This window comes from Thunnus maccoyii, chromosome 13 (genome assembly GCF_910596095.1).
Source record: "Thunnus maccoyii chromosome 13, fThuMac1.1, whole genome shotgun sequence".
Taxonomy (NCBI): Eukaryota; Metazoa; Chordata; class Actinopteri; order Scombriformes; family Scombridae; genus Thunnus; species Thunnus maccoyii.
Window position 1 is genome coordinate 22,576,054 of NC_056545.1, and position 23,411 is coordinate 22,599,464.

General features: G+C 37.7%; 1 protein-coding gene across 1 annotated transcript; it reads left to right on the plus strand.

Annotated features, from left to right (window-relative positions):
- The first annotated feature begins 533 nt into the window (after window positions 1–533).
- LOC121910206 (oligophrenin-1-like) lies at window positions 534–21,973 on the plus strand. The gene is made up of 24 exons (XM_042431297.1): window positions 534–1,230; window positions 2,513–2,608; window positions 3,119–3,180; window positions 4,153–4,224; window positions 5,824–5,925; window positions 6,027–6,137; window positions 6,348–6,452; window positions 6,535–6,664; window positions 6,769–6,869; window positions 7,055–7,146; window positions 8,384–8,462; window positions 11,147–11,180; window positions 11,352–11,414; window positions 12,032–12,106; window positions 12,674–12,758; window positions 13,271–13,329; window positions 14,251–14,356; window positions 14,558–14,717; window positions 15,725–15,872; window positions 16,758–17,066; window positions 17,773–17,920; window positions 19,371–19,421; window positions 20,488–20,527; window positions 20,649–21,973. The coding sequence occupies exons 1-24, from the start codon at window positions 1,077–1,079 to the stop codon at window positions 20,652–20,654; spliced, it is 2,388 nt and encodes a 795-aa protein (XP_042287231.1). The 5' UTR covers window positions 534–1,076; the 3' UTR covers window positions 20,655–21,973.
- The last annotated feature ends 1,438 nt before the right edge of the window (window positions 21,974–23,411 follow it).

Below are 23,411 nucleotides of genomic sequence, written 5' to 3' on the forward strand. Positions count from 1 at the left end.
ACTGTCCACAGATCGGCTTCTCAAACCCCCAGTGTGGGAGCCATTGCTTTAGTGCACCACTGCCCCCATTTAAAATATGTCATATAGAAAGTTTTTTTTTGACTGTATCTGCTATATAAGCTAAATATGAAGCACATTATAACCTCCCTTTTTTAAAATAAATATGCAACGTGTATACATTTTATTATAAAGGTTATTTGATATTGAATAAGAGACAAGATACCAATCTACATACCTAAATAATCTATCCATCTATCTCTAATATCTGTATACATACTTATTATTGTAAATAAATATCAACATTAGGTTATTATTATCTCTTAAATACCATTTTTCTGGTAGTTATTACCGATTTGTTTTGGCCCATTTATGAGAGCACAATTAGATAGGAATTACATTATATTTAAGAATTACCAACAGCCTTTGAAAGCAGCAGCGTCCACACAATTTGTGTCTGTGCTGCGGCCCCTTTAAGAACCTCCTGGGTGTGGAAAAGGGGAAGTTTTTTTGGAGGGTCCGTAGCCAGCTGGTTACGTCCCGTTCGGCTTTGTCTTACGCTATACGGACAGATATGGGACTTAAGAATGTGAATAATATTTCTGATAGAAACAAATCACTTTTTTAACGGCTTCTCAGTGAGTTGAGAGCGTGTTGTTGACTTTGGCAAACAACTTTTGTTTTTAAATCGAGATAAAGAAGCGGAGGAGGATTAATGGAAGTGTGAAACATCTCGGAATGGGACGCGTCCAAGGGGATTCTCGCCGCTCTTCTAATCACGTCTCTGCAACAAGGAAAAAGTGGCAACGAGGACCAGGATACAATTAAATTAGTGTAAACAGCGCGTCAGACGAGGAAATCGTGAAAGTGACTTCAAGTCGAGCTTTCTTCGGTGTTTGGTCCACTTCGTATGTGACCAGCGGCCGCCGCAGGCTCCCACGGACACCATGGTTTCTCCTTCTCTCAACAGATGAGTGTGTGCAGCAGAAATGACCAGTGTGCTGTAGACGAGCGTAGGCTGCGTGGCTCACTAAAACAAATCCAGTGTCTCTATTGTCCAAAAGCCAGTCGTCCAGAAGATGGGGCATCCGCCTCTGGAGTTTAGTGAGTGCTATCTGGACAGTCCGGAATTCAGGGAGACTCTCAAGTGTTATGAACAAGAGCTGGAGAGATCCAGCAAATTTCTCAAAGAGTTGATAAAAGATGGCAACAGTGTAATCACTGCAATCAAAGGTAAGCATGATCTGAATCTCACAAGTCTTCACGTTAGTAATAGTGTTTGCACTTTGCATGTAAATGGGATGAGTTGACAGAGGTTGAGCATCATTGGGGCCTGTGTGAGGGCCTATAGCATCAATGTGTGTGTGTGTGGGGGTGGGAGAGGCATATTCAGGGAGGTGCTAGTGCTCCCCTGGGAGAAGACCAAACAGCCATGGATCCTGGTGCAGATGTGCTGCATGACTGGTTCTGTTTGTTTCCAAACTGCACAACAGCTGTCTTCTTTTTTGCAGGATGTGCATCTGAGCATATGTTGTAATCTGTTGCTTTTTCCACTTCTCTTCTCTGAGTCATCTCTCTGCTGCTGCTGGTTTTACTGTGCGACCAGTCCAGCTGATAGTATGGACCAGAGCCAATGACAGCATACAGTACAGTAGATGCATATACTATTTGGGTCAGTGTGGCACCCATTAAGAGGGGGACACTGTTTGTTTTGTTTGACTCATTCTGCTGGTCAAATCACCAGCGACAAGCTTTTCACCTCGGAGACAGAAACCATCATTGTAGGTACTGTAATAGTGCTGCAGAGGCAGATAATAGCCAGAAGTCACGAGTTTCTGTCGTTGGGGTCAACTGCACCAAGACATATTCACAAAAGTCGCATTTTTATCTCACTTCCTAATGATAAAGCTGCACTGTGATTTACTGTAGCACATCTTCAATTTAAACACTGATCTCCAGCTGCAAAGGTTGTGAAATATGCATTTATCTGCCAAAGGCTTGTTAGTATACAAAAAGCTTCTTAAAATGCACGAAAGCAAGAATCCAAAATACAGTAAACAGATAAAATGGGACACATAATTGGTTGAGGGGAAAAAACATGAAATGGTTGAAAATTTGACATAGATAATATTACGGAAGGAGAGATTTACAGGAGGGATTTTAAATACGATACTCGATCTGTTAGCCAAGTTTCTCAGGCAAAAATGCTTCAAAGTATTGATCTAACAGTCGCTGTTATGTGTTGATAATAAAAGCCAGACTTAGCAGGGAAAATATATTGCATAGATTACATACTGGCTGCTGCTGTGCTGCTGAACCCGGCCAAGGAGGTCTTATATATGCTTTAGATTTTCCTACCAGGGAAAATAGAAAAACACTCAGAACTTTAACAATTATCTTCAGTTGTATTTAAATATTGAGAGTTAGGTTAAATTCGAAAAAGAGCAATTGTTTATTTCAGGAATTTAGAGCTCCGTTCAAATGTTTTTAAAGAACTAAATCTTGTTTATTATAGGCTATTCTTTGGCAGTTCAGAAGTTTTCCCAAACTCTCAGTATGTTCCAGTTCGATTTCATCGGTGACTCCCTGACAGATGATGAGATCAACATTGGTAAGATAATACAGACACTAAACACACACTTTATATTTACCGGCTATTAAAGTCATGATGATAAACAGACTTTAAGAGGACTTCACTACAGCGGGAGTTTCTGTTTATAATACAATATGGAAAATGTCACTGTCAGAGTAAAGACTACATCACTAGTATTGCATACAAAAGATACTTCCCCTACTTGACCTCAGTGGAGAGGAACATTTTTGGCAGCTGCTTGGTAATTCCTCACAAGTTGAATGTGGTTAAACAGGAAAAAAAATGGTTTGGAAAAACAAGCTTCTGTCTTTAAAGCTTCATGACACACAAGTGAACGTGTGTATAAAAGAAAAATAGCTGGAAATATTATCATCATCAACCTAGAGAAACCTATATTAATGCACGTTTGGAAGAAGAGTGTTGTGCTGCTTTTTTTTTTAAGTCTTTCAAAGTGCATTTATTGTGTCACACAGTCAAGAGCACGCAAAGTCTTCATTCTTCTCTCCATCTTTGTGTTTTCTTCCTCAGCTCAGTCGTTCCAGGAGTTCGCTGGACTCCTGCAGGAAGTGGAAGATGACAGAATGATGTTGGTAGGGTTATCAACTTCCTTCAACCTGACTCTGCATCCTGTTTGACTCTCATTAGATATAATAAAGCACATTAACTCACCCTGCCGGAAAAGCTTTTTTGGAACATTCTGATAAGATGAGCAAACGCCTGCAAGTTTTTACTTTCGTTTTGTTTTGATGCAAATTTGACTCCTTTTTAGTTAAAGTAGATATTCCATCCATCCGTGTCTGTCAATTGAATTATGTTCATTTGATTTCACAAGACACATCCACACACCTAGATACTCTATGAGTTTATGTGTTGCCTCATGTAGAACTGCTATGGGAAATTCTGTTAATTATTCTGCTTTCAGTTCCTCTATCCATTCTCTTGTTCCCTTTTGTTAATGGTTCCATATTGTCTTTGTTTCTTTTTGACACATTTTCATTCTCGTTTTATCTCTTAGTATCACCTGCAGCTGTTATTCACACATGTTAATGTACTGTTAATAATACAGAATATCTAAATATCTCTTTCTAAAACTCAGACACAATCTAATCTTTTCATCCTTAGGCCTTGAGCCTCAGGAATCGAGTCATGGCATTATACTGTATGTTATGAGTTAGCAGCAGTTCCTGTTGGACTGGGTTTTCTGGATACAGATCTAATTTTAAAACCAGAGGTCATCTGGTAAATGATGCTTGCGATGGTGTGAAAGAGCTGCGTATGCTGGGACCAGTTAGGAAAAATACAGTCACTCACAAAATATTTATTTCCAAACTTTTTAAAACGTATTTCTGTCTCACAAAGATGTACAATTTATATACAAAGACACTGTGTTAAAGGGTGTGTTTCACATGTGGTAAATACAGTGTGTGTGTGTGTGTGTGTGTGTGTGTGTGTGTGTGTGTGTGTGTGTGTGTGTGTGTGTGTGTGTGTGTGTGTGTGTGTGTGTGTGTGTGTGCATTTTGAATTGTACCACAGTAATAGCTGCTCCATATTTTACTGTCCAGGTACAAAACGCCTCTGATCTGCTCATCAAGCCGTTGGAGAAGTTCAGGAAGGAGCAAATAGGAATAACAAAAGTGAGTGTTTTTACTGGTTCCTCTGCTCTATAAGTGATTTATGGCTTATTCCTTTGAACCAAAGAAGTCAAATTCAGGAGTCAGCACAGGAAGCACTGTTCTACTTCATTGAGTATCGTTTGATTTGTTTCTGTGCATTGGAAATCAAATGATTGTACAACATGCATCCCTTCCTGAGCTACTAACACAGACGAAACAGGATGTTATGAGCTACTTCCTCAAATCTGTCCACTTGTGTGTTTGTGTGAAACATTCACATTTAAGAACAATGAAATCTTAGTCAAGTAGTTTTCCAACTGAGATCAGCACATGTTTTTCCAAAGGTGACCTTCCTGTGCACTCCTTCTCCATCATTATATTTTGCTCATGAAGTCATTATCAGGAAACTCGGTGAAATATCACCTTGATTGTTCAGTGTGACATTCAGGCGTTGCACTGGTTGCGCTCTGTTTAGAGTAGGGATGTGCCATGATCCATAAATAATTATGATATATGAAAATGGAATTGAAATATAAATGAAATATGCAGGTCCAGATGACTTTGAAAAGACATTCATATTAAAAGTATATGTTCTGAAAAATGGTTTCAAAGTAAAACTTATGTAAAATATCTTTTGATTGCTCTAAGAAAGAAATCTTTGTTTAGATTATGAGAACAGTGAAAGAAATAAAACTTACTAGAGCTAGACTAACCTGTTTTTATATGATGTACTCCTACTGCCATGTCAGATATAACTCCAAATGTTTCAAATGTGTTCATTAATGCATTGATTTTAAACTGAGTGCTCTTTAACTATTTTTTTTAGGCTGCTTTTGGTTTTGTCAAGTTTGCATTTGTACTGCTACCACTTGTGGCAGAAGTTGAACTATTTTAACTGTCTATCCATTACTTGTAGCTAACAGTTTTAACTGTTTATTTATTACTTTTAGCTAACTGCTTATACTTTTTATTACTATAAGCTAACTATGTTAACTGTTTATTACTGTTAGCTAACTATTTTAGATGTTTATCCATTACCTTTAGCTAACTATTTCAACACTTTATTCCTTACTTTTTGCTAACTATTTTACTGCTTATTACTTTTAGTGAACTATTTCAACTGTTTATTAATTTTAGCTAACTATTTTAGCTGTTTATTACTTTTATCTAAGTATTTAAACTCTATTAATTTTAGCTAACTATTTTAGCTGTTTATCCATTACTTTAGCTGACTGTTCAGACTTGTCAGCTCAGTTATTGGTCGATATTAGCTTACTCAAGATATATTTGTATCAGAATACATGTTGTTTGATAATTAATAAGAGGTAATTTAGAAACAGTATCTCCCTTAAATACTGTAGTTGTCCACCAAAGAGCTCGAAAGAGTTCAACTGTAAAATGTCCTGGTCAGTATATTGTAGTTAGAATTCTTTTATTTCTGAGGTCTTCTTATATTTATTTCATTATTTCTGAGAGCAGGTTATGAATCGAGTGAAAGAACACCATACTTTTCTAAGCACTTTTTGTCTTTCAGTCAAGCTATGCCAGATAAAAAAAAAAAATCTTGATTCAATGATACCATAATTTCTAATTTTCACAATTAACACATCTGTCCTGCAGGAAAAGAAAAAGAAGTTTGAGAAAGAGAGTGAAAAATATTACTCCCAGTTGGACAAACACCTGAATCTTTCTGCCAAGAAGAAAGAGAGCCAACTTCAAGAGGTCGGGTGAAGTACGACAAGTATTTTGCATTAATCATATGGCAAAATGTAGAATTGACAGTGTCACTTGCTGCTTTTTAAAATGTTATTTTTTCACTGCAGGCTGATGAACTCCTAGACAAAGAGCGAGTGAACTTCTACGAATCCTCAGTGGAGTATGTGTACCAGATCCATCAGGTGCAGGACAGGAAGAAGTTTGATGTAGTGGAGCCTGTGAGTGCTGTCTGTGGTGTCCCACTCTTCCTCTTTGCTACCGCACTCATGTAACAAGAGATTTAGGAAACACACAGAACACTTTAGAGGAAAAGCTTGATGACAGGCTACGAAAAATCACTGTAGGCATTCTTTATGGCAGTGGCTCTGTTGTTTTGACTGGTCTCGACTGTTCTTCTTAAGTATGTAATTCATGCTTTGGTTGGACAGGTGCTGGCATTTCTTCACAGCATTTTAACGCTCAATAACCTGACAGTGGAGATGACTCAGGACTTCATGCCTTACAAACAAGAGCTGCAGCTCAGCTTGCAGAACGTAAGTGTTACTGGCAACATATGATGCCATTAGCAAGATTTAATGTCCTTATGATACTAAATTGCTGTGGTTCTGCTTGCAGACAAGGAACCACTATGAGAGCACTCGCGAGGAGATGGAGGAGCTGATGAAAAGAATGAAACACCCTTCCCAGATCAGTAAAATGCACAGTCTTCTGCCGATGGAGGGTTATCTGTTCTGCCAGGAGAAGTGTAAGTGTTCTTAGGAAGCTTGATACTTGTACAAGCTTGCTTGAATTCCCCCTGTTGCCAGTTCTGACAAGGCCCGTCCTGTTTTCTTTTCTTTCGTCAAACAGGGGCTTTGGGTGTGTCATGGGTAAAATACTATTGCAAGTATCACAAGGAGGGGAGACTGTTGGTCATGGTACCTTGTGAACAGAAACCTACAACTAAACAGGTGCTCCACTGAAAAGAAATATGTTATTATTACTACTCATTATTATTACTACATATCCTGTTCCTGTAATACTTTGACATCCACAGTATCTATAGGCAGTTTATATCCTCAGACTGCTTGCCCAACATTTGTCGTCTCCCTCACACATAGCCGACCACTTTCCAATTTTACCTCTCTCCCTGCAGGGCCCTACGCAGCTGACACTGAAATCCTGCATCCGCCGGAAGACTGAATCCATAGACAAGCGCTTTTGCTTTGACGTGGAAACTATCGAGAGGTTAGCACAAACAAATCTGAGAGACTGTGAGATGAGGCAATACAAAAGCCTTGTGGGATAAACAGGTTCAGGCGGCGAGGTGAACAGGTGGTTTACAAGGACATAGCGTGAGGGCTAAATGGACTGTAGCCCAAACAATCCCTAAGCAACGGGGCTGGTGCTGGAAACAGATGGCAAACCCAGCGATTTCAGGGAAAGGAACACAACAAGCTCATATTTATATACCTTGAGCAGGCTGCTCAGAACAAGAAGCTTTTTAAAAGACACTTGAGCCATAGGCTGCTTTGTCGTATTCAGGGTTTGTTACTTGAAATCTGTGGAAATGCTTGAATGTCAACAGGGTGTTTTGAAAGGTTTAAAAATAGCTTGAATTATGCATTAAGTGCTTGAAAGCGTCTCTGCATGTTGAGCAACTCATTTGTGCCAGTGTGTGAAGTGAACAACATGGGGAATCTGCTGTTTGACAGACTCAAGGTGGCAGTGCCGTCTAATACAGAAGATACTCATGTCAGCTCAAGATGTTTGAAGGCAAAGTGTGCTCCCAGTACCTGACCCTGACCTTTGACCTTCCTAGTTTGCTCCAGTAATGGAGCAGGACAGTGTAGATGAACTAATGGTTTGGCCATTTCAGGTGTCTAATTCAGACATACTTCGAAACACATCAAGAAAAGCGTTAAAACACCAACACATGAAAGCATAGAAACACTTTTGGATCTTCTTTGCCAAAAATGGATGGCTCCGTGAGATATCAGGGTTATCTGTGTAACTGTTAAAGTGGATAGAAAAGTTATTTTATAAGAGTTTTTAAAAGTTTTTGTAGTTGGTTGATTGGTGCAGTTGCCAAAAAGAGCTTTAAACTTGCAGCACAGTTGTTTTAGTTAACAATTGATTCAGTAGCCTACAAGCTGTAATATTTGGCACAAGACTCTGTTGCTTCTGCAGTAGACAGACTACAACAATGGATTTTCATCATCTCCGCATGCATAATTCATTTGCTACTTCCATCACGGCCACATAAGATTTAATCAAAGTTCATTCAAAATCATTCTTCTTTTTGTGGTGTTCTTGTTATTTTGTCCACCCTGTTTTGCTTGAAAGATGTATGTGATTCTTGATATGTAAAAGCATGAAAAAAAAGCTGAATGTTCACAGTGGTTTGATACTGTAGCAGTGCATTTTTCAGACTGAATAATTGCAACCTTTGCCTCTTAAATGGCATTTCTTACTGTTTCCATAGAAACACCCCCGTCACTTTCCAGGCTCTTTCGGAAGGAGACAGGAAGTTGTGGATGGAGGCCATGGATGGAAAAGAGCCTGTGAGTTTATTTTTTTCTAATCTAGGATTGTTCCTCTACTAGATATGATTTTTCCTGAGAAAGTTACTGCCAAAAGATTTGCAGTGTGATATGGAGTCAGTCGCCACAGTAACGGGGCTGACACGGCTACAGCATGGACACACAATTGCTGACACTAGCTTCCGTTTCCAATCTGCATATCAGAGTCCATCCAAACCAGTTTTTTTTATAAAATCTCCATAAATGTTGGCATGTTGCTAAATCTAAAAACTTTTTTATTCTTGTAAGAAGCTACAGTTGTCAAGGTTGATGTCATTTGCAGCTTCTTAATTGGATTACACCTAATTAAATGTGCTTGTATCTTTACAAAATCAATCTGCTGAACCATGGAGAGAAAAAAAAAACTATTTGTAAAGTAGCGTGTTGTTTTAAAGGGTATTTATATATTTTTTTTAAGGAAACACTATCATGACTATCATGTTTGGTTTTTTTTTTATCCACCATACAAGGCAGACGACAGCTCACATGTGACATTTGTTCAGCGCTGCAGGTTGTTGGCACGGCTGATCACAGATGTGTGAAAGATTAAATGAAGCTTGCTTGGTACATTATTACATCAGTGTACGACCAAATGATGGCACCTGGTTATTCTTAATAATAGCCCTTTACGGCATGGCTGAATTCACACTATTTGTGATTTTTTTTTTTTTTTTTGACTTTTATAGTCATGTTTAGGTGTTAATGGTAACTGAATGTTATAGCTCAAGACCTCCCTGTAAACTGTTTGATCTGCAGACTTTACTGCTCCTGTGGTCTGTCTCTGTTTTCAGCAGTTTCGTGGCGATTGAATTGCAAACTGCTTCATTTGCAAAATTTAAGACATTGTTATTTCCTCTTTTGGTCGTAGCTATAAACAATATTTTCTTTTCAGTTTTGCTTTCTCTGCACTTCTTGTCAGATCTCTTTCACATCAGATGGTCTAGAATATGTGGTTTAATGGTGAGAGGACCTCCTCAGTTGTGGACAAAACAAATACACTGTCACTGCCACAGGATGTGAAAATAACAGAAGGCACATTTTTCAGTACCCTCTTCTTGTGCAACTTCCTCAGTGACTTTTGTATACCATGAAAATTTCACGTGAGCTTTTCTACCCACTTTGTCCAAATATTCTGAAGATCCAATGCACTGTGTTACTGCCTCTGAGCTTTTGCTACATTGAGTCTGTTGGCTTTATGAAACTCAGTGTATTTCTCTGCATACTGTTATCACTTCAAACCATAGATGTTTCTGCACTTTGTCTTTTGAAACTTCCTTATACTCGGCTAACTTATTGTAAGTCTCTTGAGCCCAGAATTTTGCTCTGAAAGCATAATGATTTCCTTCTACTGGTAGTATGGTGGTACCATTTTCCTCCCGTCATACATGTATTGACTTAGAGTAGACACACATTGGCCATAATTTCAGTGGTCCTGTGCCCATTTAAAAAAAAACCCATCCTCATGAGCTTTGGAGACAAGCTGACACTAGTCTCTAAAGTCAGCCAGCTGGTCTATTACAGTCCTGATTATTTAGCACACCCACAAATCTTTGTTTAGGCAAATTTGTCACATCTCCAAACCAAGAAGTGGTTGATATCATGAACCTGTGTGCCAAAATGACAAATGTGATTCAACACTTACAGATCATTTCAAGGCCCCCCTTTGCGCACTTTCCACTGAAACTTAATATGTTAAAACTATTTGGCATTAAAATGTAGGACAAAGAGAAAAATGCTTTCATGTGCCTTTCCAAACTATCAATTGGACAATTGGACTCAGCAATTGGACATTTTGGCACAGTGGCTTTTTAGCTACTGCAAGGAAAACAAACATTGGAAATAAAGTTCAGTTTTCACTGTAATTCCTTTCTCGAATGGTATCTTCATTATCTCTGCGTCAGTAGATCGATTCAGAATCTGAATAATTTTCTCTCAAAACAAAACTACATACACACTCTGACAGACAGATATGATGAATAAATTAGTAGCTCTACTCACAGTTGTTCTAAATAAAAACTAATAGCGTGTAACGGTGAAATTTCACACTAACCATGTGTGACAACAAACATTCGCCCTGTAGAGTCCTTAAACAAGTCTCTTCTGTCTGCAGCTGCTCTGTAGCTGACCATGACCTCTGACGTCCATTAGTGGGGAGGACAGCTGACTGAGAAAGATCTGTTATTTTGGGGAAAGGATTAGACAAAGCTTTGATATAAAACCCACCACATCTGACAGTGTCTGACTCGTCCCTGAGTTGGATGTTTTAGGTGTGATATACTGGTAACTATGCCTGTATTTTCTATTGCAAACACACTGGTTTTAATATCAAGTTTTGTCAAATTTCTCAGAAGAGAAACTAAATTATTGTTAGTTTCCCCCTGATACTTTTTTCTCTCAGTTTCATTATTATTTGTAACTTGAGACTGCTCATAAGTTCAGCTTTTAACTGGAAAATGGCTCTAATATTCCAATAAACCATACTGGAAGCTCTCAGTGTGTTCAGGAGGTTAGTTTCCCTTTTGCCATCATCACGTCTTTTTTTTTCCTCTCATTTTTTCAGTTTGAAGAAAGCCGTGCTCATTAATCACACTGACATATCGAAGGCCAGGTGTAGATTTTTCCATATATCAGTCTTCACTTTCCTTTGACATTTTTTTTCATTTCAGATCTATCATTCCCCAATTCACAAGCAAGCTGAAAGTAAGTCAGTCATCATTACCCTCAAAAGTCTGAAGTCGTGATGTTAATGTAATGAAATTGCATCTTGTGTTTCGGAATGTATCTGTATTCATGTTTTAACACTCAGAAGTTTGACCTTTAAATGAGTGCTGTTAAATATGCTCATTGTTTTTGCCTTTTTTACTTTCACAGTGGAACTGAACGAGATTGGATTCAAGTTTGTGCGAAAGTGCATCAACTATGTTGAAACAAAAGGTGAAGAGTCTCTTGAGTTTTATACCAGAATATCTTTACTTCTGTTAGTTTGCTAACTTGCCCTTAAGGGGGAGTAGTTGAGTCATAGGTTACATTTTGATGCCATTCCTGCCAGCCACATGCACCCTCAAGGAAACAGTTGTGTTTCATTACAAGTAGTTGTCTGAAATAATAGTCTTTTTCAGACTGTTTAGAGTTAAATCATCACATGCTTATCCTGCACTGTTAAGATCTTTTATTACTATTATGTCTCTAACAAAGCTCCTTCTCTCCATGCATGCTGAAAACTTTAAAGCTCATACTTCAAACTTGTCTTGAACGCAGATGTAACCTTATAATCTGAAAGTCACAATGTTTTTCTCCAGCAGTTTATCTTACATGGATGGAATTAAGTACTCAAGTCATAACATGTAATTTGATTCATGATCCAAGCATGGAACATTGTTCAGCCTCGAACTAAGTAGTGAAATCAAGCGTTTACAATCAGGAAAGAACATCTGTATCTTAATTTCAGCTCATGCAGCCTCTGAAGAGAAGCATGTGGTACATTTCCATTGCTCTGTATTTGTCCAGAGTACACTCCCTTTCTTTTTTACCTCCCCCTTTCCTCTTTCCAGGAGTCGCACAAGAAGGAGTTTACAGAACAGTTGGCAGCAACATCCAAGTGCAGAAGCTTTTAAATGCCTTCTTTGGTAAGGAAATAAGCTTATGAACCCGCACCTTATCTGCCCATTAACTATGTTTTTCTCGGTCGGGCTTACCTACCTGACGGCACAACATAACAGGTTCTGCAGCTGTTGTGACGCTCCAGTGTGCAAGTGATGAGGAAATATCAGCAGGTCGCTGACTCATAGTGCAGCCGTTCTGGAGGGATCTGCCTTAAAGTGCCTGCAATCATTATTTTTATGACAACAATGCATCAAATGACTTTGTGTAATGTAAACGGGGTTGCTTGTAGTGACAAACCCAGTGAATCAACACTTAACTCTGCTGTTCCCTTCAGCTCAATCGACAAAGGCAAAGGCAAAGTTAGCAACTAGCTGGTGAACATAGTGGAGCATTCAAGAGCCAGGTATTTCCATCAAGAGTTGCTGGAGACAAAGAACAGAGCTTAAAATTAGAGTTTAAGTTTAATTATTGTCAATCAGTTACTTTGATCAGTCAAGATACTAATTTGAAGTGATTTTCAGTTTTGTTTATGTAGGATTTAACACAAACGACACTGAATATTTTGTTTGTTTTGGTTTGTTCTTTCATAGACCCCTCACACGCTGGAGATGTGGATCTCCACAGCAGTGACTGGGACATTAAAACCATCACAAGTGCATTGAAGTTTTATCTAAGGTGTGTTTGTGTGTGAATGGACATAGATGTGAGTAAGTGACAGAAAAAAACTGGAAAAAACACTGTACACTGGCACTGGCTGCTCTTAACTTACATTTTTATAATCATCAAATCTGAATGTCAGTTCTTTACTTTACTTTCAATATAAATTTAAATTAAATTACAATATAACTTTAATTAATAATTAAAGAAAATGTAATTGGTCTCGAGAATGAGTCACATAAAATTTTGCACAATTCATCCATGTAGAAAACCCTAATCCAAGGATTTCAGTATTTTCCAAAAATCTCCATGATTGCATATCAATATTTGTAGACCTGGATCCAGATTCATGTTTTAAAAAACTATTTGCTATCATTAAATTAACAAATGCAGCCTTGACAGAGAGTGCTTTCTCGTGTAACTCTGTAACGAAGAGTGCTGCTTGATGTCCTCCTTGTGTTTGATGTTGTGAGTTATATTGCATCACGATCTTGTACAGTACATGTTTACGAGTCTGTATTTATTTTCAGGAGCCTGTCTGAACCACTGATGACCTACAGTCTGCACAGAGACCTCATGTGTGCTGCAAGTAAGCTGCTCTAAGACTGGGGAGGTCATGCATTATGTGTGCCTCCTTTTTAAACCCTCATCTTGAATGTAGACCTGCTGTTTCCCTCAAACATCATCTTAAAAAATGTTAATGAGGAAGATTGCTTTTGTGGTTCAAACTTGTTCTCACCTTTTAGCAGGTAATAGTAAAAAATGATATCTCTTCATTGCATGCACATGTACATGCACTTCTAAAAGTCAGCATAATTTCTTTTTGCAAAGATGAGAAGAAATATAAAATCAACACAATACCGTCTGTGTACAGTTGTAGCTTGAATATTGACTTTTCATAGTAGAGGCTCAAAAGACACAAATTTCAGATAATCTTTTCAGATAATTTGGGTTGTAATTATGACTTGAATGCAAAAGGTACACAAGAGGCATTTGTACATTAACTCTGGACAGGCTGCAGGTCCAGCAGTTTAACACATAACAGTAGATCAGTCTGGAAGACACTTATATGTAAGACACAGTAAATCTGAGTCCTCCGTTTTTTTGTTTGGTTTTTTTCCTGTCAAACAAAGACAAAGAGTTTAATAGCATCAGCCTCATTCTGTCAAGATGTTACAACTGGTCTTTAAGACAACTGGTGGCTTCAGTTTCCTGGAAAATGACATTCATTAGTTGCATTATACGGCTTTTTTTGTTTTGGAGACTTTTTTTATTGGTCACATGTCGTAGCAGTGAAAACATGTTCTTTCCTTACTTGCAGTATTTACTTGTAAAGAAATATCAGGGATTTTTATTCTCAAGCTGGTATTTTCTTTCATTTGTAGAGAACTTCAACAACATGTTTATGATTTTGGTCTACAGATCAACTGTCCATATTGCATAACCTTTATGTCTGCTGTTCTTTGAAACTCCTTCATTACTTAACATAGATATTTTCTTTGTCTAACAGAGTCAGATAATCTTGACGTTCGACTAAGTGAAATTCACTCACTTACCTACAAACTTCCGGAGAAGAATCGGGAGATGCTGGAGATGCTTATTAAACACTTGGTCAAGTAAGTGCTAACACACTTTGTTGTGATTTACTGTTTTCACTGCTCTCAAACTGCTTTCTCACATTATTAAACACCTCACCTTCCATACACAGGTTACAGGACCCCATGCTGTCTTTGTAAAATGAGCTGAGATCATGTGTTACTGCCTGTATCAACAGTTTAGTTACATTTTATTCAAGCCAATTTGATATTCATTGACAGTGTGTGCAGCCACAGTGAAGAAAACCTAATGACTCCTTCAAACATGGCTGTTATCTTTGGACCCACGCTGATGAGAGCAAAGGAGGAGACCGTGGCGGCCATGTTGGACATCAAGTTCCAAAATATTGTAGTTGAGATTCTGATTGAGGACCACAAAAAGGTACGATTTCAGAGGACGTAAACTTTGTGTGGTCTGATGGGATATTTTGGGAAATATTTTGGGAGAGTCACAAGTTCAGGTTGATAACGCCAGCAGCCGGCTAACTTGTCTTAGCACAAAGAATTAAAAGAAGAATTAAAGGAAAAATTTTGGGAAACTTGCTTATTCCCTTTTTTTTGTCAAAAGTTACGTTAGAACACTGATACCACTCACATGTCTGTATGCTAAGTAAGAAGCTACTGTCAACAGCAGGCTAACTTAGATTAGCATAAAGACTGGACACAGAGGGAAACAGCTAGCCTGGCTCTGTCCGAAGGTGACAAAATCTGCGTACTAGCGCCACTAAATCTCACTAACTAACATGTTATATCTCACTTGTTTAATCTGCACAAAAAAATGACAATTTGTAGTTTTATGCTGGGTTATGTGCTGGACTATTTCATGGCCAGATCCAGTTGCCAGGCAACCAGCAGAGGTAGACTGATTGACAGGTTTTTGATTTTGAGATTAAACAAATGAGATATGTGTTATTTACTGACCTTTAGTGCTGGTAGGCAAATTGTGTTACTTTGGACAGTCAGGCTAGCTTTTCCCCACCTGTTTCCAGTCTTTATGCTAAGCTAAGTTAGCCACCTGCTGGCAGTAGCTTCATACTTAGCGTACAGACGCTAGTGTGTAGTGTGAGTGGTACATCTTATGTAAATCTGCAAAAAAAGGGAATAAGTGAGTTTCCCAAAATATCAAACTTTTCCTTTAATAGTTCTTCATGTGATTTTGTGTAGCAGAGTCATTTGTTTATCATAGGTCTATTCATTAGGTCACTCATTAGGTATTTGTACTTAGTCCATTTATTGAATTGTTTTATTGTTTTTGGTCTTTTTTTTCTGCTCTTTCTCATGTATATCATTTAATTTATTATTCATTTATTATATAAGTTACAGGCTGTATGCAGCTGAAATAGCTGAACCAAGCGCTATTGTAACATTTGTTGTGATTCGTGATTACAGATCTTCAGTTACATGCCAGAGGACAGCACCGCCCCACCTGTCCCTCCTCCTCGGATCACCCCGAGAAAGCGTCAACCCATCACAATCTCCAAGCGGCCACCTCGCGTTTACCAAGCTCTTACTCACGACCACTTCCAACACGCAGAGAGTAATTATTAGCCTCTCTTGGCCTGATTGTCATCGTCACCCTCATCATAATGCCATCCTGTCTGTGTTTCATGTACAGTAGATTATTTTGAATGTTTTGAAAAAGAAGACCTGCACAACAACACATCTGCAGGGTCATTTCTTAACACTGTCTGAGGTACAGAAATTTGGATTTGGTGTGTGTGTCCATTGAATACTCCAAACAGTTATTAGATATTCCTAAACATGTAAATATTAATTTGTTTCTCAACGAATGTCAAATCAAATCTTTTTCTTTCTTTATTTGCTGCCTTATCCTTTATTGCAACATTCCTTTGGTGTTATTTTATTTGATTTCAAGTACAAATAAACTTATGTACTATACATTTCTTATCTCACATTAGTCTTTTTTTCAGTGCCTCAGGCTAAATCATGTAATTTCTGTCTGTCTGTCTGAACCCCTCATTAAGTGAATGTGACTCCATCCTCTCATTCACTGTGGCAGAGAAATTTGGAGCACCTGCAGCTCGTCCTCCCTGTGTTGTGTGATATTTACCAACTTACTACTTTGTATAGTCAAATAAGCAGCTCTCTATGATTAATCCAAACCTTGGACTGTGTGTTGAATTCATTAGCAAATAATTTGAGTGATTTGTGCCAGTGGTTGTATTACCAATTTAACTTTAATTCAACATTTAACATTTTTACTGTACTTTGCATGATTGTTTTATTTTGCAGTTGAACATCATCGAAGAAAACATTTACATGTTCCTGAAGCCTAAAGTTACTGTTCTTAGATGGGAAGAACAACATCACTTCCTTTATGTCAATGTTTAGTTCTGGCTGTTGAGTCCACTCCAAGTCATCAATACTATGCATTAACTGTCATGTTGTTGCTTTGTAACAGATGGCCAGAATGACAGCTCTATTGCGGATAGGGAAGTCTCAGCGAATCCTGTTCCCCTGCAGCGGACGAAACCTGTAAGCTGTGCTCCGCTCGTTCCAAGAGAACCTCCTCCGAGACAAGCGTTACTACCCAGACCAGCAAACCGTCAGGACAGACATTCAGACTCTGACGTCGGAAAGATAGATGATACAAAGCAAAGGCCAGATTCTTCTTCAGGGGCAAATGGGGAGTCTGGAGTCTATGTGAGCCGGGTACCATCTTTCCAGAGCAGAAGACCGCCTCCAAAAGGCACATCAGCCAATAGAGAAGGTACGACAAGCTGTCTGTGTTTATATGAAAAGATAGATAAATGTAGCTGAAACTTCCTTAAATACTTGTTTATCTACAACTGAGTTTGCCTCTGTTGAGCAAAAAAACATTTCTTTCTGGTTTATAGGATTTAAAATGTAAAGACGAAGGGATTTGGTGTAATATGAAAAACTAAATTGTGATGGTCAGATATTTGAGAACATGAGATGAGGATTTTTTTTCTCAACCAGGTCTTGAAATCTAATTAGCCAAAATCAGTCTTCTTTCCTACTAATTTATTAATTGATTATTGTTTTTTGTTGTGGTAATGGTGGTGCCAGTAATACATTGCTCTTTATAGCATGTGCTGCAACATGTCCAACTGCTGTACTGTATCCTTTCTTTATAAATGTGCCTCTGGAAATAATTAATCTGTATTTGGTTTAAAAAATTATTTTTTTAAAGTATATAAAGGCTTGCTTTTAGCTTGCTCAATTTAACAGTATTACCCAGAAATTAGTCATCAGCGGATAATCAAGTGTTGTGCAGGCATTTATGGTGGATGATGAAGTGGTCAAGATTAAGAACTTGGTTGCAGATTTCAAAACCTGTTTTCTAACATTTTAACCCATCACAGCCTCAAGTCATTCATTTTCCCATCTACACTTTTACTGCTTGTTCCTATGCACCGTTTCTTGAAGCTTTTTTTATTTGTATGGTTTTTCAGGAGATTGTGATGGTCTGAACAGAATGAGGTCAACAGAGAAACCTGCCATTTGTAGACCTCCAGTCAGGCCTCCTGAGCCCCCCTCCAGACACCCCTCTGTACAAAAGACCCAGAGTTCAGCCAGCAGCGATGGCACAGCAACATCCTAGTAAGTGAGATACAAAAGTCTGTTATTAGAGATACTTTTAGTATAGGCAGGGTCGTAAGGTCCAATAAATATTCAACTTCTGTTTCTGTAGTTTTAATTAAAAACAATAAATCTCATAATTTATGCAACCTTGAAATGGTGCCAGGCGTTCAAAGTCCAATGTCTCCAAATGAGCAGCCCACAAGGCATTAATAACTTTGATAGTCTACACTGTCTGATCAAAAAATACACATTTTGTTCGCTCACAGCGACTGTTGCATCATATTAAGGCTGCAACCAACGATTATTCTCATTATTGATTAATTTGCAAATTATTGTCTTGATTAATCAATTAGTTGTTTTGTTTATAAAATGGTGAAAATGCCTGTTGTCATTTCCCAGTGTCAAGGGTTATGTCTTAAAATGACATTTGAGAAGCTAAACAAATGTTTTTAACAATTAATTGATTATCAAAATAGTTGGCGATTCATTTTCTGTCGAACAAATAATTGATTAATCAACAAATCATTGCAGGTCTACATCATACAGATATCAGTGTCACAATTTGTCATGAACACAGTGAAACCTCATCCACCTTATAAACAGTATAGGCCAGAGGTGATGGTGTCATCATTATGTCGTTTTGAGACATTACATCATCTCAGGGTGCTTTCAGGGGCACGACAGGATTAGTTTATTCCAGTGGACTGCACAGCTGATTGAATTGCCTTTGGGATGAAGTGGATCATGGTGAGTATAGAAGCCAAGAGCAGCCGAGGTGACAGCTATAATCAGTATTCTTATATTAACAAGACTACCTGTATGTGAAGGGGGTCGCTAATAGTGATGAATCTGCAAAGGATTATCACCCGACTCTGTTCTTCTCCTCAGCTCTACACAGCATTTTAGTGTCTTAAACCAAAGTATTTGGCAGGATTAAATTTTGACCTGATGTTGGCACTAGAGGAAAAGTCAGAGGATCACCAAAGACAGTAGGATTTATTGCCAATCCATTAAATAGATGGTGAGATAGTTCACTGAATAAGAGAAAAGTTTGACCTGCTGGTGGCACTGGAGGAAAAGTCAGGGGATCAGCAAACACTGCAGGATTTATTCATCCATCAAGTAGATGGAGAGATAGTTCACAGGAAACAGGAAAAGTAAAGATAACAGAAAAAGCACAGGTGTAAGCGGTGACAGTGAGCCAGCATGTATAATAACATGAAGTGAAGAACCTACATTGATGTATTAGTTACACTTGTGCTTTTCCTGGTGTGACATTATAAAATCTCTGCAGTTAAAAAAGGCCGCGGCTGCTCCAAAAAACAGAAATTGACGGGAATTATAAAAGTCTGATTGCTGCATCATGAAGGATTTGATGAAGAATTCTATTAATAGATTTCAAATATGAACAATATGAATCATATGTTTCTACAATACCAACATGACGGTCATCTTTCTTTTTCTGCAGTGTTGCCTCTAAAACAAAGTTTTTTGAGAACGCTTCTAGACAAACTGGCAGGTATGTAAAAGCCATTTTCTTTGTCTTTGTCCTTTTTCTTTATGATTAGAACGATATAATTAGTAACAGCCATAAACAATCACATTTTAATTAAATCAATAAATGTTATAAAGAGTTCACATTAGTTCACACACACACTCTCACATTTTTGGCTGAGGAAGGCTCCCCCCACTGATGACATAATGAGAGGTATAAACACACACATCTGGTCTCTCATGATTTGCTTGGATGGTCCAAGTTAAGGTCCCGTCCTCCCAGCGCAGGCAGTGATGAAGGCTGTAAATAACTGCCTGAGAGGAAAGTGGTTTGTGGGAGTTGCATCAAAGAGAGTTCATCTCTTTGTTGTAATCTGCTCAGTCAATGTTACATACAGTTTACATCGTTAACAAAGGGGGGCAGGAGGGGGGTCCCCGCTGACATATGATGCTTGTTGATGATGTTTGGACAGTAGAAGCACAGATTGTAACTCTAGTAAATTATTATCCCACAGGGTGCAACACAATTTCAAACCAGTGTAAAATGTGAATTATTCTTAAATGCAGTGTTATTCAAAAAAGTTTCACTGAACGATAGATTATTAATCTTTTAAGATCATTGCAGGTGGTTGTAGATAACTGCTTGCCAATTTAATGTCATTGAAATCACACTATTCAAAACATCAGTTAGCAGACCACAATTGTGCCATTGTGGGCCGTTACAAATGAAAATTGAAAATGTGGAGAGAAATGAAATCCACCAAAAATAAAGTTAGAGATTTTGCCACCGAAGACAGACTCTGTCATTAAAAAAAGAAAAAAGAAATTTAGGACCAAATGTGACTGCTGCTATGCCCCACGTCTTCAAACAAATCAGTTTGAACCAATCACAGTGCTAAAAATTGATATCAAACAGACACAGCTTGTAAAAAATACTTTATCAGACTCATCTCACATAATGTGTGATGCAGTTATCACACAGTGTACAAAGGGGCTCTCAGTCAGGTCATGGGGGGTCTGTTGGTTGAGCTGAAACAGTGCTGTGAACCATAATTGGATTTGTAATACATTTTTTTTCTCTTCTAATTTAGTCCACCAGTTTCTCCGCCACCATCAAATGTCAAAAAAGAGGTGAGATTTACTGAAATTTCGCTGTTTGTTATGCATTTTTATTCTGCTTGTAATAAACTGAATTTTTTTTCTGTATATAAATGTGTTTCTTTTCATACTTGTTCATGTTTTGTCTTCTCAGAATTAAAGTTAAGGAGACCACATCATGTGACCTCTACATGTGCTGTACATGTGCTCTACATGGCGCACACCAAGCTGGAGGGAGTCACCACTAATGAACTCAGTCAATCCAGATCTTATTGGATAGACTGAGGAAACGGCTCTCCATAGAACTGAATGGATTAATTTGGTTCTATTTGATTTTTAATCAATAGAATCGTGCTGTAAGGCAACACAGCAGCAAATTGACTTTTGAATGAACAAAATAACTGACGCAGTGATCAAACATTATTCCAAAGTTATGATGGAGTAAAAGTACTTTTTTTTGTTGTTGTTTCACTCCAATTGACAGTTATGTCAATTAATATTACAATATTTAGTCATTTTACAGTGTTAAATAGTTTGAGTGACTCTTGGCCAATTTTATTCATAGGAGCTGACTGGTGTAACTGGTTCTGGTGGCTAACATAGACTACTAGTCTACATCCTTAATACTTTTTTCAGCAGTGTGAAATAGATCTCTCAGAGTAGACTAATTGATTAAGATGGACTTAATCAGATTAAATAGAATTAATTTTAAAATGTGACGTATTAGTCTTAATATTAATTTCTAGATTCTATTAAATGGACCGTTTAATGCACTTGACAAAACTTGTTAATTAAGTGAATCTGCTTACAGGAAACCAACTGCTCAAGATTTTATTTCAGTATTTAAACAAAACAGCATGTAAAAAAAATACTAATGAGAAAAATTACATTTGCAACAGCTCTCAGTCTGTCAAGGAATGGAACAACTAAATTCATATTAATCTACACTGTGGAGTAATTATCTCTGTTAAAGCTATTTTAGTTGGTCCATTTATAAAGAATATTTGGGTCAAAATTGTCATCATGTATGTCAGTTGAGACAATTTATCATTCAAACATAAGTCACTTTTTAAGAGGCATTAGAAAAAGTATTTTGCTATAAACTGTGAGCCTGTAGTCGTGAGTGTTAGTTTAATTGGGAATTATGAAAACAAATTTCCCCAGTGTACATTCCCTTATTTCTGACCATAGAGTCACTCACTTCTTACCTAAAGTAGGTAGGTCAAGTTGTACAGGAGAGTCCTCAAAGTTTACCTGAACTTGTTGTATCTCAAAAGGAATTATTGAGATTAAAAAGCAGGTCACATATGAAACAAAACTGATGTTACAATATGTGAAAATAACACTCCAGAGTTTATTTTGTACTTAAAGTTGTTTTTATGTTGTGTTTTTTTTTTTTGATAACCCAACTTGGATTTTCTGGTTTTTTTCTGGTTGGTCATGTTTTCAAAAAGAAAAATAAATATGAATTGTTCTTAATGTGACTCGTGAATACTTTAAAAAATGAACTATGTATTACCATTATGTTAAGGAGGTTTAATATTTACCATGCTGGTTTAGTGTGTTAGCATGCAAACATTTGTTAATTAGCACTAAACACACAGTACAGCTGAGGCTGATGGGAATAACAATAGTACTAAAGCATTTCATCAGAAAGTAAAGTACTGACCAAATTAAAATTTTGATAAAAACTGGGGATGTGATGGACCCATCAACATGCTGAGTGACATTGCTTTCTTTAGAGCGTTGCACCTATCATGGCTAAAAAACAAACAGACAAAAAAACTAATGAAAAGCAATCTTACAGCTTTATCCATGTACTAAATTTCTTATACTTCCAAGTCTGTGTCTCCCTCTGGTCTCTTCCTCTGGTATTGAATACTTGAACAGACCTCATGGAACCACTTTTACTGTGATCTTCTCTAAACCTCAACCATGTGGCTCCGCAAGGTTTGACCATCCAAATTCCTTAAACAGGAAATGCATACAATTTAGGTAGTATGATATTCTTAAAATGCTAGTTAAAAAGTTAAGATGTTAATGTTAAAGTCATCTACAACATTGCAAATGAAAAAGTGGAAGAATAGGGCTCAAGGCTTTTGCACTCAGCGGCTTAGTAAAGTTCTCAGCGCAGTGTGTTCGGATGACTCTTAAAAGGCACAACGGTATTGATTGTTTGATGTCTTAACACATGTTTGAAAGTACTGTTAATACAGCCGAACTTCTTCAGACCTCCATATGTAATAAAAACCTGCATGTAATCTGACATTGTATTTGATTTGCCATCCGCCCCTCCCACCACATTCCAGCCTTCACTGCCAGTCAGAGCCTTGCTCCCTTGCCACGGCCCTTTTTATTCCCAAATTTAACCCACCAGCTTGCACGTCCACTACCAGCCTCAGCGGTTAACTTGATGGTTGGTTGGCCCACATCGGTGACCGGTGGAAACTCCCTTGTCCATATCATGCCAATTCATACGACCTTGGGGCTCCAGTATATTAATATGCAGCCTAGACTCTCAAATAAGGGAGCACACACACAAGGACAGAAGAATGTGTGTTCTCATTGAAGCAAGCGCACAGTTTACCGGATGTCCAGGCTGAATTAAAAATATATTTAGTACTTTCATCTTCCACCACTGCTGTTTAATATTTTCCTCTACTTTTTAAAGGCATCATGCTTACCAATTGTTATATATAACACATACGTTTATGTGTTACTAAGGTTTAACTGTTATATATATATATATATATTCTTTTCCATGTTTAATTTACCGTCTTACCCAGCTTTGATACAGTGTATGCAAATTGGAATAAATCTACTAAAGTTAAACCTCTGTATGGCTCAAATCTCTTATTTTATTCAAAGAAGACAAGGAAATTGATGAAATCCCTCCACTTCTTTATAGAGCTTGTAA

What these genes read in the sequence shown, in the direction of transcription:
- LOC121910206 (XM_042431297.1), top strand. Translation starts at nt 1,077, where the DNA reads ATGGGGCATCCGCCTCTGGAGTTTAGTGAGTGCTATCTGGACAGTCCG. An exon ending in AGATGATGAGATCAACATTG is followed by an intron (nt 2,609 to 3,118) that starts GTAAGATAATAC and finishes TTTCTTCCTCAG; the next exon opens with CTCAGTCGTTCCAGGAGTTC. An exon ending in GCTTTTAAATGCCTTCTTTG is followed by an intron (nt 12,107 to 12,673) that starts GTAAGGAAATAA and finishes GTTCTTTCATAG; the next exon opens with ACCCCTCACACGCTGGAGAT.